Here is a 14,002-nt window from a genome sequence, read left to right on the forward strand (position 1 = left end):
AATTCTCTCAAACATTAAAAATAAAAGTAAACTATCCATTATCATTTTATCAATATCTTAAATCTAACTTTTATGTTTTGAAGGATTTTTATAAATTTTTAAATAAAACTTTACTTATAAAATTATAAAACATAATTTTATTTCTTTTATAAAGTTCAAAACCAAGGGAAAAAAATAGATTGTCTGGGCATGCATAGTTTTATAATTTGTTTAAAGAAATGGCAAGAGAGTGATAACCACAAAATTCAAGATCAGGGTTACATCTGGAAACAGTAAATGGAGAGGATGAGAGAGTACATACCCAAGTCATTAGTAACATTTGGGGTCCTGAGTTGCATGTTGGGTTCAAAGATGTCCATTACCTCATCAAAATTAATCAATTAGTTAATTAATCATGGTCATGCATGGATCAATGTTAATAGTTTCATTAACTAAGCATTATTAATTAATCTAATTCTATGTCCTGAGATCCATAAAACTTTTTAAAGAGATAAAAATAATTATAACCTATCTCAATTCTGTCCCCAGTATTATTGTTAATTACAGTGTTTAATGCTAATTGTACCTGTGTGCGGTTGAATGCCACTCTTGCAAAGACAGCTTGGGACACACTGGCCCTCTTCAGCTCATCTCTGACTTGCTGGTAGATGTCTGGAGAGACTTCCACGGAAGAGTTGGTTGGCTCTGGCTTAACTGCTCTGGGGATGGGTGGATGGTTCAGGAACTGCTGGTTGATGGCTTGAGGATGCTGGTGAGCCAGGAGCCGGCTAACGGCAATCTGTTGGTTTATCAGATGGGCCATGGCTATTTGTTGCCTTACAAGTTGTGGACTAAGCTGGGGAGAAAGAAGACCAGGGCTCATGATGGGCTGTAATGCGGGCACTTGGTTTCGGATTGGAGTACTGTGGTGAATTTGGCTGTGAGGAGACTGTTCGTTGGTTTTCCCCAGGGATGCCAGCTGGTTCATATTTGGTAAATGCATTGGACGCTGGCCCAGAACACAATAGTCTGAAAGATTTTCTCGTTCCACTCTTTCCACTGTTAAGAGATAAAAGTGATAATTAATCATTATTTTCATTGGTACAATTTATTGCTAATATATGTAGAACTGAATTAGCATACTTTTGGTATGTTAATAATATAAACATTTTTTCATACAATCATGGAAGCTCCAGCATAAAAGTGATATTCTTTTCTGCAAAATGTTACAATAGATTTTTTTCATGGAACATATGAAAGTAAAATTATTTGCCACTTCAATTAGTTAAAATTCTTAAAAGTAAGCATTTCTTTAAACAGCCAAGACAGAAACCACTGACCATTCCAAATCCCCTTAGATCCCCCAAGCTCTATCATCTCCCCAATCACCCTTTGTTATGAAAGCACCAGCTGTTCTTATCTTCTGTAGTATGTAGTTAATGGTTATCAGGAAATGACAAGGACAACATTCCTGCCAAATTAAATGCTACCTTCTAGTAAAAAGCTCACATAAATATTATTATACAACTATGGAAATGTTCATTAAAAAATGTCTACCACATAGTATATCCATTTATTGACTCACTTGCTATCTTTTTTATAGAAATGTTTCTTTAAGAAATTGATATTTTAAACATTGTGCTATGCACTCAGATAAGAAAAAAAATTAAGATCACAAAATTAATAATCACAAAAAATAAGATCACAAAATTAATAACATCACCTCAACTTGCCATTAAATGAAGTTCTCCTCAGGTTATCTGCTTTATTACATTATATTGTGCTTTAATAAAGATTAAAAGAATAACTTTGAAAGGGAAAAGTAAGTATCATATATATAAAAGCATAAGGCAAGCATTTTTCTTTCCCTAAGATAATGTCTCAGGAAAGACAGTCACCTCATAGCCAAATCCTTATCCAAGTCTCTGTATTACTCTATCATGACAAAGTTTGGTTTGAAGAAAAGAAATGGGGCTGAAACAATCCCATCATTATTAGTTTTAAATGCTTATAGGTGTAATATAATCTAACAAGATCTCTTTTTGAAAGCAAAAAACCCATACAAATTTAGAAATTTTTTTTATAATTGCAAATGCTGGATATGACTATGCAAAAGTCCATTAAAGACAACTTTAAGAAGCTAGAGATCAAACATATTCACCTATAGAACACATATAAAAAAATAATTGTCTCCCTATTATACAAACGGCATGTGTGGTTTGGCATATAGTTAACCGTGACAGAATCATGGTTTTATTAAAAAAAAAATACTGAGTCTCAAAAAATTTAGGCAGAAATGATGTGTGCTGGACAACTGGGTGAGATGACTCAAAACAGGGGAGTTGGTGATGACAGACACTGATGCCAAATCACATGTGAAGCACTGAATAAAGTCAGTGAACTGTAAGGGTGGAAAAAAGTAGTATTTCTAAATTAATACTTTATGTAATATGTGACTTTAAAAATGTATATGTGGAAATAATACATTAAAATGTGGGTAGATATTTAACTATTTTATATCCATGTCTACAAGTTTTATGCATGAAAAATATCCCATTAGGAAAACATGTGAACACCCAAGTCTTGGTATCACCTTATATTTAGACATGTACAGTGCTTTTTCCTGCTTTTTAAAGAAACTCAGTTAAGCTGGGCATGGTGGCTCACACCTGTAATCCCAGCACTTTGGGAGGCTGAGGCTGGTGGATCACCTGAGGTCAGGAGTTCGATACCAGCCTGGCCAACACAGCAAAACCCTGTCTCTACTTAAAATACAAAAATTAGCCAGGCATGGTGGCACGCGCCTGTAATCCCAGATAGTCAGGAGGCTGAATCAGGAGAATCGCTTGAACCCCAGGAGGCAGAGGCGAAGGTTGCAGTGAGTAGAAATCACATCACCGCACTCCAGCCTGGGTGACAGAGTGAGACTCTGTCTCCAAAAAAAGAAGAAAGAAAAAAGAAAACCTGATTTCTTGCTTAACATTCCTATAAACTTCCAAATAAGTCAAGAGTTTACTTCAAACTTCTTTTAGGGCTCAATTTCTAATTTAATCCTTACAATGTTTGCTTGCTTTTTTTTTTTTTTAAAGACAGAGTTTCACTCTTTTTGCCCAGGCTATAGTGCAATGGCATGATCTCAGCTCACTGCAGCCTCCGCCTCTCGGGTTCAAGTGATTCTCCTGTCTCAGCCTCCCAAGTAACTGGGATTACTGGCATGCACCACCACGCCCAGCTAATTTTTTGTATTTTCAGTAGAGACAGGGTTTTGCCATGTTGGCCAGGCTGGTCTCGAACTCCTGGCCTCATGTGATCCACCAGCCTTGGCCTCACCAGCCATTGTACCCAGCCTAATCATTACAGTGTAATTCATTTGTTTTACGTGTCACCTTTCCTTCATAAGGTTAAGAAAACAAATTATTTTACTCATCTTCTAAAGGCAAACCTTTTTCAATTATTGTATTAATTAAACATTAAAGTACATAGTCTTAAAATCAAACCAGGCAAATGGTTAGGAGCCTTCAGATAACATAACCTAACAGTTTCCATAGAACAGGAATTACCATCATAATTTCATCACTGAAAAAGAAAGGTAAACAGACCATGAACTGATTCCAAAGTAAAATCTTATTTTATAGACAGAAATATTTGGTCTCAGTTAAATATTTGATTCACTTTTGCTTGTTTATTTGCTTTTAATTCAGTCAAAGTAAAGATAAATTCAGATATTAAATTACGTTTTCAGGTTCTTAATAAGGAAATATTTTATCTATTTCATTTTTTGGTGGGGGGAGGGGCTTCAGACCGAGTCTCACTTTGTTACCTAAGATGGAGTGAAGTGGTGCGATCTCCGCCCACTGCAACCTCTGCCTCCCGGGTTCAAGCTATTCTTGTGCTCAGCCTACCAAGTAACTGGGATTACAGGCGTATGCCACCACCACACCCAACTAATTTTTGTATTTTTAGTAGAGATGGGGTTTCACCCATCTTGACCAGGCTGGTCTCAAACTCCTGACCTCAGGTGATCCACCTGCCCTGGCTTCCCAAAGTGCTGGGATTACAGGCATGAGCCACTGTACCTGGCCATCTATTTCATTTTCTACTGAAAAAACATAGAACCATCCTCCTATAGAATGCATTATTTGACCAAACATTAACTTTCCAAAATTTTGGTATTTTCATTTTTCAACAATTTAATTACATTTGAGTGAGTTTATTTTCTTGAGATATATCTAAATCATATAATTTAAAAATACTTCATTCATAGATCTAGTCAAAATCATGTACACAATTAAGCATAAACATCAGAGCTCCATGAAACCTATATGAATTGGTGCAATAAGAGTCTGAATTATAATCATTCTTTCTATCCTTATGAGTTTCCAGGTGGATCCTTATAAATTCTTACAGTTAAGAAGAGTAACTATGGAAGTATCTTGTAGAGACATAGCAACATATTACACCCATAGTAACACCATGAAGTACTAACTACTTAGTAAACATTAATGAAGAAATTGCAAATGCAAATACCTACCTGTTTAGGTAGATAACAGCCAGAAAAGCCAGCTGCAGAAGAACTAGGTGGAGGAGGGAAAGTCTAACCAGTACAAAGGTAGCAACCACTACCTAACCTCAGCCAGTTTCTGTCTTTCTTATATTGTCATTTCTTTAGATTTTTTTTTGAAAAACAAAAAATGTGGATTTTACATGATATTCCTAATTTTTAAGTGTTAGCAACTAATGCCATTTCAAAATACAATAAAAGCCAAACAAAACATTTCTGAAAACCAGATCTGCCCATAGGCTGCCAGTTTTAAAATTCTGCCTCTGAGACTAGTCACCCTTTATGTTTTTCAGTTCCTAATAGTTCTATCAGTAAAAGCCAAGTTCTTTACTCCCAAGAATGAAAGAAGAAGAAAAAAAATTATCATCCTGACTTTAAGAATGACTAAGGATCAAATGCTATCAAAAGGATGCATCTACAATGACCAAGGCAGAACACGATTTCAGAAACCGTTTACACAGGTTTTTGCCTTTTTTTTTTTTTTTTTTTTTGAGATAGAGTCTCACTCCATCACCCAGGCTAGAGGGCAGTGGTGCAATCTCAGCTCACTGCAACCTCCACCTCCCAGGTTCAAGTGATTCTCATGCCTCAGCCTCCTGAGTAGCTGGGATTACAAGCATGTGCCATGGTGCCCAGCTAATTTTTATATTTTTAGTAGAAACGGGGTTTCACCACATTGGCCAGGTTGGTCTCCAACTCCTGACATCAAGTGATCCACCCGCCTCGGCCTCCCAAATTGCTGGGATTACAGGCATGAGCCACCGTGCCTGGCTGATTTTACCTAAATTGAAAACATTTTAATTTAGTTCTTGCTGCCACTCTCATAAAAATAATATCAGAATAACGTTTTTAGCCTCTTAAGTCACAGCAAGTGAAGTACAGATGCTTAAAAAAGAGAGGGAGTATCAGGATGTGCCAGACTGTATCAGAAAATTGAGCCTGAGCGTTCTTTCTTTTTCTCTTTTTCTTTCTTTCCTCCCTCCCTTCCTTCCTGCTTTCCTGCTTCTCTTTTTCTCTTCTTCCCTTTACTCCCTCCTTCCCTCTCTCCCTTCCTTTCTCTTCTTTCTTTTAAAATAATTTGAAAGTAATCACAACGTCTGAAACACAGACCTAACAGCAGTGCCTGGTTTTGTGTTCTTGCTTTTTCACTGTGTAATGGAAAACATCATGTTAAGTCTGTCTTAAACTAAACCAAGACCAAAGACATCACCTTGGCCCTAAGGGCCATCTTATCCCTGCAGTATTTAGCAGAAGATCAGAAATCCTGGAAAAAATGAAGGGTAAAAGGTAGTGCTGTCTCTGATAGTGAAAGCAATGTTCACATTCACAACAGAAAATATTCTGATAAAGGCAACATGCTTACTTATTAAAGAGACAGTAAAAACACAACTGCTGGCCCGGCACGGTGACTTATGCTTGCAATCTCAGCACTTTGGAAGGCCAAGGAGGGCGGATCACTTGAGATCAGGAGTTCGAGACCAGCCTGGCCAACATGGTGAAACCTGGTATCTACTAAAATACAAAATTAGCCAGGTGTGGTGGCTCATGCCTGTAATCTCAACTACTTAGGAGGCTGAGGCAGAAGAATCACTTGAATCCAGGAGGCAGAGGTTGCAGTGAGTCGAGATTGTGTCACTGCACTCCAGCCTGGGTGACAGAGTGAGACTCTGTCTAATAAATAAATAAATAAATAAATAAATAACTCACAACTGCTCCCAGGGCTTTAAATCAGAGCTTTAATTTAAATTAATTTAATTCACAGTGAACTTGATTCTACTGTGGCTAAAGCCTTGAGGGTGAGTACTGGAGAGGGAATTGCCTGGAAAGGAATGATGTCCCCAGCTTCTAATGTAAGTCCCCAAACAGAACACGGTTTAAGAAACCGTCAAGGCAAGGGAGGCTCAAATGCTTCTATGTCCAGTAGCTGTGAGACTTTTGGTAGCTATTCCAGCATCTGGGGAAAGGTACCAGTCCAGGGACCTTCCAGATAAACAGTTCAGATCTGGAATCTGTTCAGGTCTCTGAGAAACTCAGAGTTCTAAGAGGATCTTGCAGATTGCTTCAAGTTTCCTGGGACTCAGTGAAAACTGCAGGGAATGGGCAGCCATTTTCTAACCACCCTCTAAGCTTCTGGGATTCCATTTAACTCTAAAGTAGGTAGGGCCTTTGTAGCCCTATATCAGAATTTCAGAAACTTCTAAAACCTCACCAAGTTCACAGCGACAATGTTCTAACCAAGAGCACCCTATGACCATTAGCTATTCAGATGCTCACAATTGCTGCCTGTGGCTGGCTGTTCATAGATGAGAGACTTATACTCCTCCCTCAGGAATTTACCTGCATTACAATTAAAAGGATTTGGTCCAAAAATCTTATTTAAGACACTTTTTACGGTGCATCCAGGAAGCCAGGTATTTATTTTAAATATTATAAATCCCTGATATATATTTATATATTTTAGGTTGTTACAAGAACATTTTCAAAACTCAAAAAAATAAAATAATACACACAGACACACACATACACACGTATATATGTATATATGTATATATGTGTGTGTATATGTGTATATATATACACGTATGTATGTATATACATATGTATGTGTGTGTCTGTGTGTGTGTGTGTATCTATATATATATATATATAGTCTTTCACTCCTATATTCTGGCACTTAATTCTTATTATTTCTTTTGCAATTATGTAAATATTATAAAATTTCAATGCGCAAAATATAATCCAATGACTTAGTGCCCCAAAGTATAGTTTCTGAAGGTTTTTGAGCAAAAGGTGAAGCCATCTGATTGGCACAGATGCCTGCCAATAATAGCAAGGTGGCACAGGAAAGGTAGAAAGAAAAGCAAACTGAAATTTCAAAGGCCTGGGTTATAACTAGATGAGTGATCTGGGGATTATCTGTAAAATGGGAAGGATTACCTGTAAAGTGGTCTTAAAGTAACCTTCCAGGTTACTTATCTAAGAGCATCTTTAAAAGTACTGTTTTAAAACAATTATCTTTCTCAGAATACTTGCTTCTGCTCTTTACTCTTTAGCAGGAATTTAAGACTTTCCTTAGATATCTCTATGAAAACTCCCCATTACAAGAAAAATAGTTGTTTATATAGTGGCAATAGCAATATTAATTACAGTATTGCTCTTGCAAGTTTATCAATAGTGCTAAAAAGACAGATAATATTTCTAGAGCTATTATTGTAGTATTTTCATGCTGCAAACCTTAACACAGTTGCTTTTGTGAAACAGCCCCTGGGGTTTGTCCATAGTTATAATGGGTAGAAAGCAATGAATTGGGCAAAAGATTTTGCACTGAGAAATTTCCAGAATCTCTGGCCTATGGATTTTTCTTTAAGCCATTAAGATGCTTATGCAAATGTAAATGGATTAGCATGAATGAGTGCTAATGGATTCCTTAATAAGATAACACTCTAGTATTCCCCAGAACCTCTCCTAGAAACCCTGGGTAGAAGAACATAAGCAAAAAAAAAAAAAAAAAAAGAAAGAAAGAAAGAAAGAAAGAAAGAAAGAAAGAAAGAAAGAAAGAAAAGAAAGAAAGGAAGAAAGAAAGAAAGAAAAACACGACTGCAGAATTTCTCTATGAGTCTTTCAACCTTAGAAAGTACTCTGGAAGTGATTCTACAAATGTAAAAAAGGACACTGGCTTGCTTTTCGCACTCTTAGTAAAAAAGTTGCCAATCAAACCAACAATTTCAAATTGGTACCCAAACATTAGAGCACAGAAAACAGATATTCGAGCATATGAATGCCTTAAATTTACAAACCTCCTCTCCAGGTTCTCTGCTTCCCCTCCTTATGCTCTAAAACCTTGAAGCCCAATTTTTAAAGACAAGGATCTTGTCTAATACCAGAGAAATTAAAAAATGTGCACTAGGTCAAATAACTGTCCAAATGCAGATAAATATTTAGGAATATTCAAAATGATTAAGGCTGCTGGCTCTCGCCTCATAATAAGAAAACACAAACCACATGGCTACTTTTTCCTCTCTTTGTGCATAACTCAAAGTCAAGTTCTAAGGCCTAAATGTTTCATAAGTGCTTTTTAATGGATTTTCTTTAGAAAAAATATATTTATTATAAGTGTAAGAATTTTCATATTTTTACTACTAACATACCTTTTTCAAATTGTATTGGTATTTCAGGTAACACCAAGCCCTACCATTTATATAGTAGCTGAAGCACTGAGCTAAATCCCTTACACATCATTATCGTTTAACTCTCACAACAATTCTATGACATTGATATTAAGATGCCTACTTTATTAAAGAAGCTGAAGCTCAGTTGGCTTCTTTAATGTCATTATTTGGCTTCAGTGTCATAATTGTTTGATGTTACAAACCTGTTAATGGAAGATTCTGAATTCAAACCTATGCCTTTAGGACCCTGCAGTCTGTATTCCGCTGCTTAAGATGAACTGCCTGGTTTGGGGCATGTGGTTATTAATAGCTTTAGGATTTGGGTCAGGAGCAATCAACTTTCTTACCGATAAGTTTCACTTTGTATTTGCATGTTTGTGTGCACAAGTGCATGTGGCACACGTATGTGATATTAAGGATGGATAAGTCATCTGAATGGTAAAAGCTCAACCTGAGCCTCCACTGTATGCTTTGTGTAACATAGAGTGAAAAGACCGTCAATTCAAAAAGTGATGAAATCACTGATTCCTCAACAGTTGAATCAGCTAATCACTTAAATTATTTACATTAAAATTCATATAATAAACATTTATTAATCAACTATCATGTGCCAGGAATGATGGCAGCCCCTAGAGATACAGTACTGAATAATCTTAACTTTAAAAAACTCCATCAATATATTTGCTTCAGACAATTTAACTGTCTGCTACATGTAGATGGGCCCATAACATCTGCCTATGATTTAAAGTGCATTTCTATTTGATGATAAAAGATAGCTCCTTTAAATTCCTATTTTGTCAGTTTATTAGCAATTCATTCTAGTCATCTGTAAGACATATATATGTGCCTATATAATCACTATATAAATATAGTGATATTTATTTTTATAAATCCCCTCCCATTATCTTATTTTTCTCGAGGCCAAAGCTTTTGTCCCAAAATGAGTGTCATCAGCATGGACTCCCACCTGACTGATGAAAGATATGAATCACACAGCAGAGAGCTTTCTCGAGTACCCTATAAATTCTATAAATAGAAATTATTTCTTTGAAACAAGTAGCCAACAAGAAATGAAATTGGGTATGCACACTCATATAATATAACTTGAGAATAAGCTTGAGAATCTTGGGCAATCACAAATTCATATATAATTGAACTATATGAAATTGGCGATATGTATCAATTTTGACCCACAAAAACAGCAATTCCATATGCTTCCACCTGATACTTATTTTGTCTCCTTTCACTCAGCTGGGCTACACATTAAAGGTCAACAACCCCACTGTCCACCCAAAGTCTTTCATTGGGTTAAAATCTTTTTAAAAAGGAAACATAATGCTAATTTCCCCCAACAAACCAGAATAGTATCCCATCTGCCAACACTGAATATGCCTAGTCACTGAAAATACTTCTGGTTTATTCTCTCCTAGTCAATAACTGGAGGCATAAGGTCAATTTATTATACAAAAAAAATTCTGTTAATACAAACACAGACGGACATGATTGCAGTAGCCAAAGCTAATAGATCTCTCAGATATAAATCCCATACCATTAAAACAAACAAATAAAACTACTACCAGAAGAGTTCACCAAATATAATTTTAAAAAGTTATTGAGCTTGAAAGAGCTGAAGAGTAAAAGAAAGAAAAAAGAAAAACAAAGAACTAGCTACCAAACCCAAAGATTTTGTTTTTCTCTAAATTTGTTCAAGAGAATTTGTCTCTGGGTTGAGAACTTGCTTGCAAAGTCCCTGCCTACAGCAAGATATTCAGAGCCAACTTGTTAACTCCTAATAAAACAGCCCATAAGCAAAGTCTACCAGCCAGCATTGTGATAATACCATATGACTGGTTTTCTTAGGTGTATTTTCCCCTTATTATCAACTTCCTTTTTCCATCATATTAACCTCCACAGAAACATATATATCCACCATAAAGTAACTCAAATGTGGACACCTCTGTTTCTTTGGTAATAAAAGCTCCTAGGACCCATTATGTTCCATGGAAAAAGTGAGCATTATCCACCTTTCCTAGTCTCCACCCTCTGTACCAGAACACTATTGTCCCTATTGGTTTCAAACAATGCTTTATCACAGTTTGATATCATTGATCATTTCAAGTATTCCTATAACATTCTACATAGGTTAAAACTGCTTATATCTAATAAAATCTTTATTTTTACTCTTTATTTTAATCTAAAACTATAACTTCTAAGGTGAATTCAGCACATGATAGTAAAAAAAAATCATATTGTTGAAACTTAACATTACTGCTTAGGAAAATTCTGCCTTTGTCAGTTGGCATTCCATGTGTATTAATTCTTTAATTCAACCTACCTGAAGAAAAGTTAATCAAAGAAAACAATCAATTCTGATTCATTCTTTTCCTCTGACCAGTCTCTGTGATTTTATAGAACTTTAATGTTTTAGGCCACTATATTAAGAAAAATACTCAATAAACTAGCTGTGAAAACCTCAAAGGCATGTTTATCTTAGGCTACACAAATGGTCTCTAATTTGTACTTTATAAAGGTATTACTGTCCTATTCAACTGAATTGTCTATTGTTAAGTCTTTAGCTCAATAACTAGTAGAAAAATAGAATGATTCTAACCAATCACATTTGCTAAGGACATTTGCAACATGAACTAAACAAGCAAAGACTTTTCTTTCTTTTTTTTCTCTCAATTGACAGATCAGGTAGCAAATAAGATTAGTGCACCACATAATATGCATAAAAATAAAACTGTTCTAAATGCATATATTCAAATAAGTTCATCTATATTACATTCAATTCTATTAATATTTACTAAGTATTCACTGTGTTTAAGGCCTCATGCTCACAGGACTCTGGGGAGGACAGAAAATGGGTATGTTCCTGTGTTCCCCAAACCTCCACCTCTGAAGTTCTTTCAAGGAGCTTTTGGCCCAGAAGGGGGATTAGTCAAAAATCAAAACTTCTATGGTACATAGAACTTAGAAAGTGATACCCTGAAAGGCCCAATGTTAGAACTCATAGTCTGATTTGTTCTCTAGATGATTATAGATTCATGTCCCTTCCCTTGGGAGTTCAGGACTCCAAGGGTCAAATAGTCTCAAATTCTTGCAAACGGTGGAATGAAGGCCATTCATCAGTCAGGCAAATAGTTAAATAACTGTCTCCCATTAGGCAATGTGATTTCAGTCCTAGCATCTTACATAGCATTTATAGTTAAGTGCTTCAAGCACCTTATGAGCTTAAGTGCTTTTCAGCTTTGAACCTTGTAATCGTCTAAGGAAAATTAGGTAATAATCTTTATTTAATTGATCAAGAAACCAAAAGAGTTCTCTGATTTTCACCTGCTGGTCTCCCCAATAGAAGAGGATATCCCCACAATCATCAGATTTTAAGTAAGCTGGGCATTTCATGGTCTACACACAAAGTCTCTCATTTCACACTTCTGTAGATTCTTTGTCAGCCCCCATCACCCCTATCTGTGTTTTCGAGGTTTTATTCTGTTTCTGGGCAGGACAAATGGAAATCTGAAACTAGGAGCAATCTAAAGCACACTCCTTGTTCCCCAGACATGGTCTGTCCAGATCCTATTTCAGGTGTTCTCACCACCAAGCCCCCATGCCAACCATTCTCTCCTTCACTGCTAGAAGGTCATGCCAGCCCAGCCTCACACCTCATAGCATGAGCTGCCCATCCTCACCGTCCACTCCATCTCCAGAACCTACCCTCCTCACTCCCAGATTCTGAAGAAAACATCACTATTTCTCTTTCTTTCAAAGGCACTGCATTATCTGAGCCTCAAATCCATTCCCTCCTGGTTGGTGGGCTCTTGCTTATCACTCCTCTTCCTCTTCCAAACTGCTGGCTCCATCCTCTTTCTGCTAATTACACTTAGCCCTCATGCTTCAGTTAGCCACGTTTAGGCTCTTTCCTCTCATGTCCTTGCCACCCCTCCCTTAGTAGATGCATAGGCTTTCCCTGTTCTCACACTGCAGAGAGACAGCTCCCTCCAATGTCATTATGGTATCCTTTCTGCCAAAGCCAAGAGCCTCCAATGCCCTCTCCTATCCCCTGCCCCTCCACTGCACCCCTGATAATACTTCCCCCGGTAACTCATCTTCCCTTGGCTTCGGTGATACCTCACTCTCTCTAGGTGCATCTTCTTAACTCCTGGCCCTTTTCCTCTCAAAGCTTCCAGCCCTCTCCTGTTCTTGCTCTCCTCTTTAAGGAATGTTCATTTGGTACCATTTCAATTGTCATCCAATAAAGTGGCCCGAAAATTTATTCTCCCTCCTGTCCTTTAGTCGGCTGGTTCTACATCTCAAACAGCCTAATGGACATTTCTACCTAGTTGTCAATTCTCACTGAGGTATCAGCAATTTTGTCTCCATTGGTATTGTCCTATTTCTGTCACAACCATGAAGAGTCACTTAATCTCAAAACCTGGATTCTGCTTGCATGTCTCCTTCTCATTCCCATACCCCTATTTACTCTCACCAAGTCTCATGGCTCTCCTCTGCTTGAACCTCTTGCATTGGTGGCTTCCTGTCTTTTTCACTTGTGCCACTCAAAGCCAGGGCCCCACTTCCCTCACCACTCCATTTCCGTCAATTACTGCAATAGATTCGACTTTGCCTACTTCCACCAGGTGTACACACCAACCTTCCCCCTCCCACACACCTCCTTTCCTGCCATACACCCACTCACACCCTCATACAGCTTCAGATGGTGTCTAGAGGAATCATTCTTAAAACCTCATTTTCAATATGTCACTCTCTTGCTGAAAAACCTTCAAGGATTCTCAAAATACCTCAACTGGGCTTTCAAAGACCCCTAAGGTGTGTTCTCTACCTTCTCAGCCTTATTTTTCATTGTTACAACAAATATGATCGCCCAGCCAGGTCCCCAACCATTTTTTTTTTTTTTTTTTTTTTTTTTTTTTTTTTTTTTTTTTTTTTTTTGTGAGACGGAGTCTCACTCCGTCACTCAGGCCGGAGTGCAGTGGCGTGATCTCGGCTCACTGTGACCTCCACCTCCTGGGTTCAAGCAATTCTCCTGCCTCAGCCTCCCAAGTAGCTCGGATTACAGCTAATTTTTTGTATTTTTAGTAAAGATGGGGTTTCATCATGTTAGCCAGGATGCTCTCAACCTCCTGACCTCGTGATCTACCCACCTCGGCCTCCCAAAGTGCTAGGATTATAGGCGTGAGCCACCACGCCCGGCCAGGTCCCAACCATTTCTATCAACATTTGGTGTCACTACCCTCCCTATATCCAGCTAGTTCTACCTTTGCCTTTTTAC

General features: G+C 37.4%; 1 protein-coding gene across 3 annotated transcripts in view; it reads right to left on the reverse strand.

Annotated features, from left to right (window-relative positions):
* Positions 1 to 14,002, reverse strand: part of SATB2 (SATB homeobox 2) — a 190,725-nt gene that overhangs the window by 79,236 nt on the left and 97,487 nt on the right. For all 3 annotated transcript variants that reach the window (XM_003253903.3, XM_030802779.1, XM_030802780.1), the window contains exon 7: positions 566 to 1,038. In XM_003253903.3, coding sequence (XP_003253951.1) covers positions 566 to 1,038 — 473 coding nt within the window. The remainder of the gene's footprint in view (positions 1 to 565; positions 1,039 to 14,002) is intronic.

The sequence above is a fragment of the Nomascus leucogenys genome, chromosome 22a, assembly GCF_006542625.1.
Source record: "Nomascus leucogenys isolate Asia chromosome 22a, Asia_NLE_v1, whole genome shotgun sequence".
NCBI lineage: Eukaryota > Metazoa > Chordata > Mammalia > Primates > Hylobatidae > Nomascus > Nomascus leucogenys.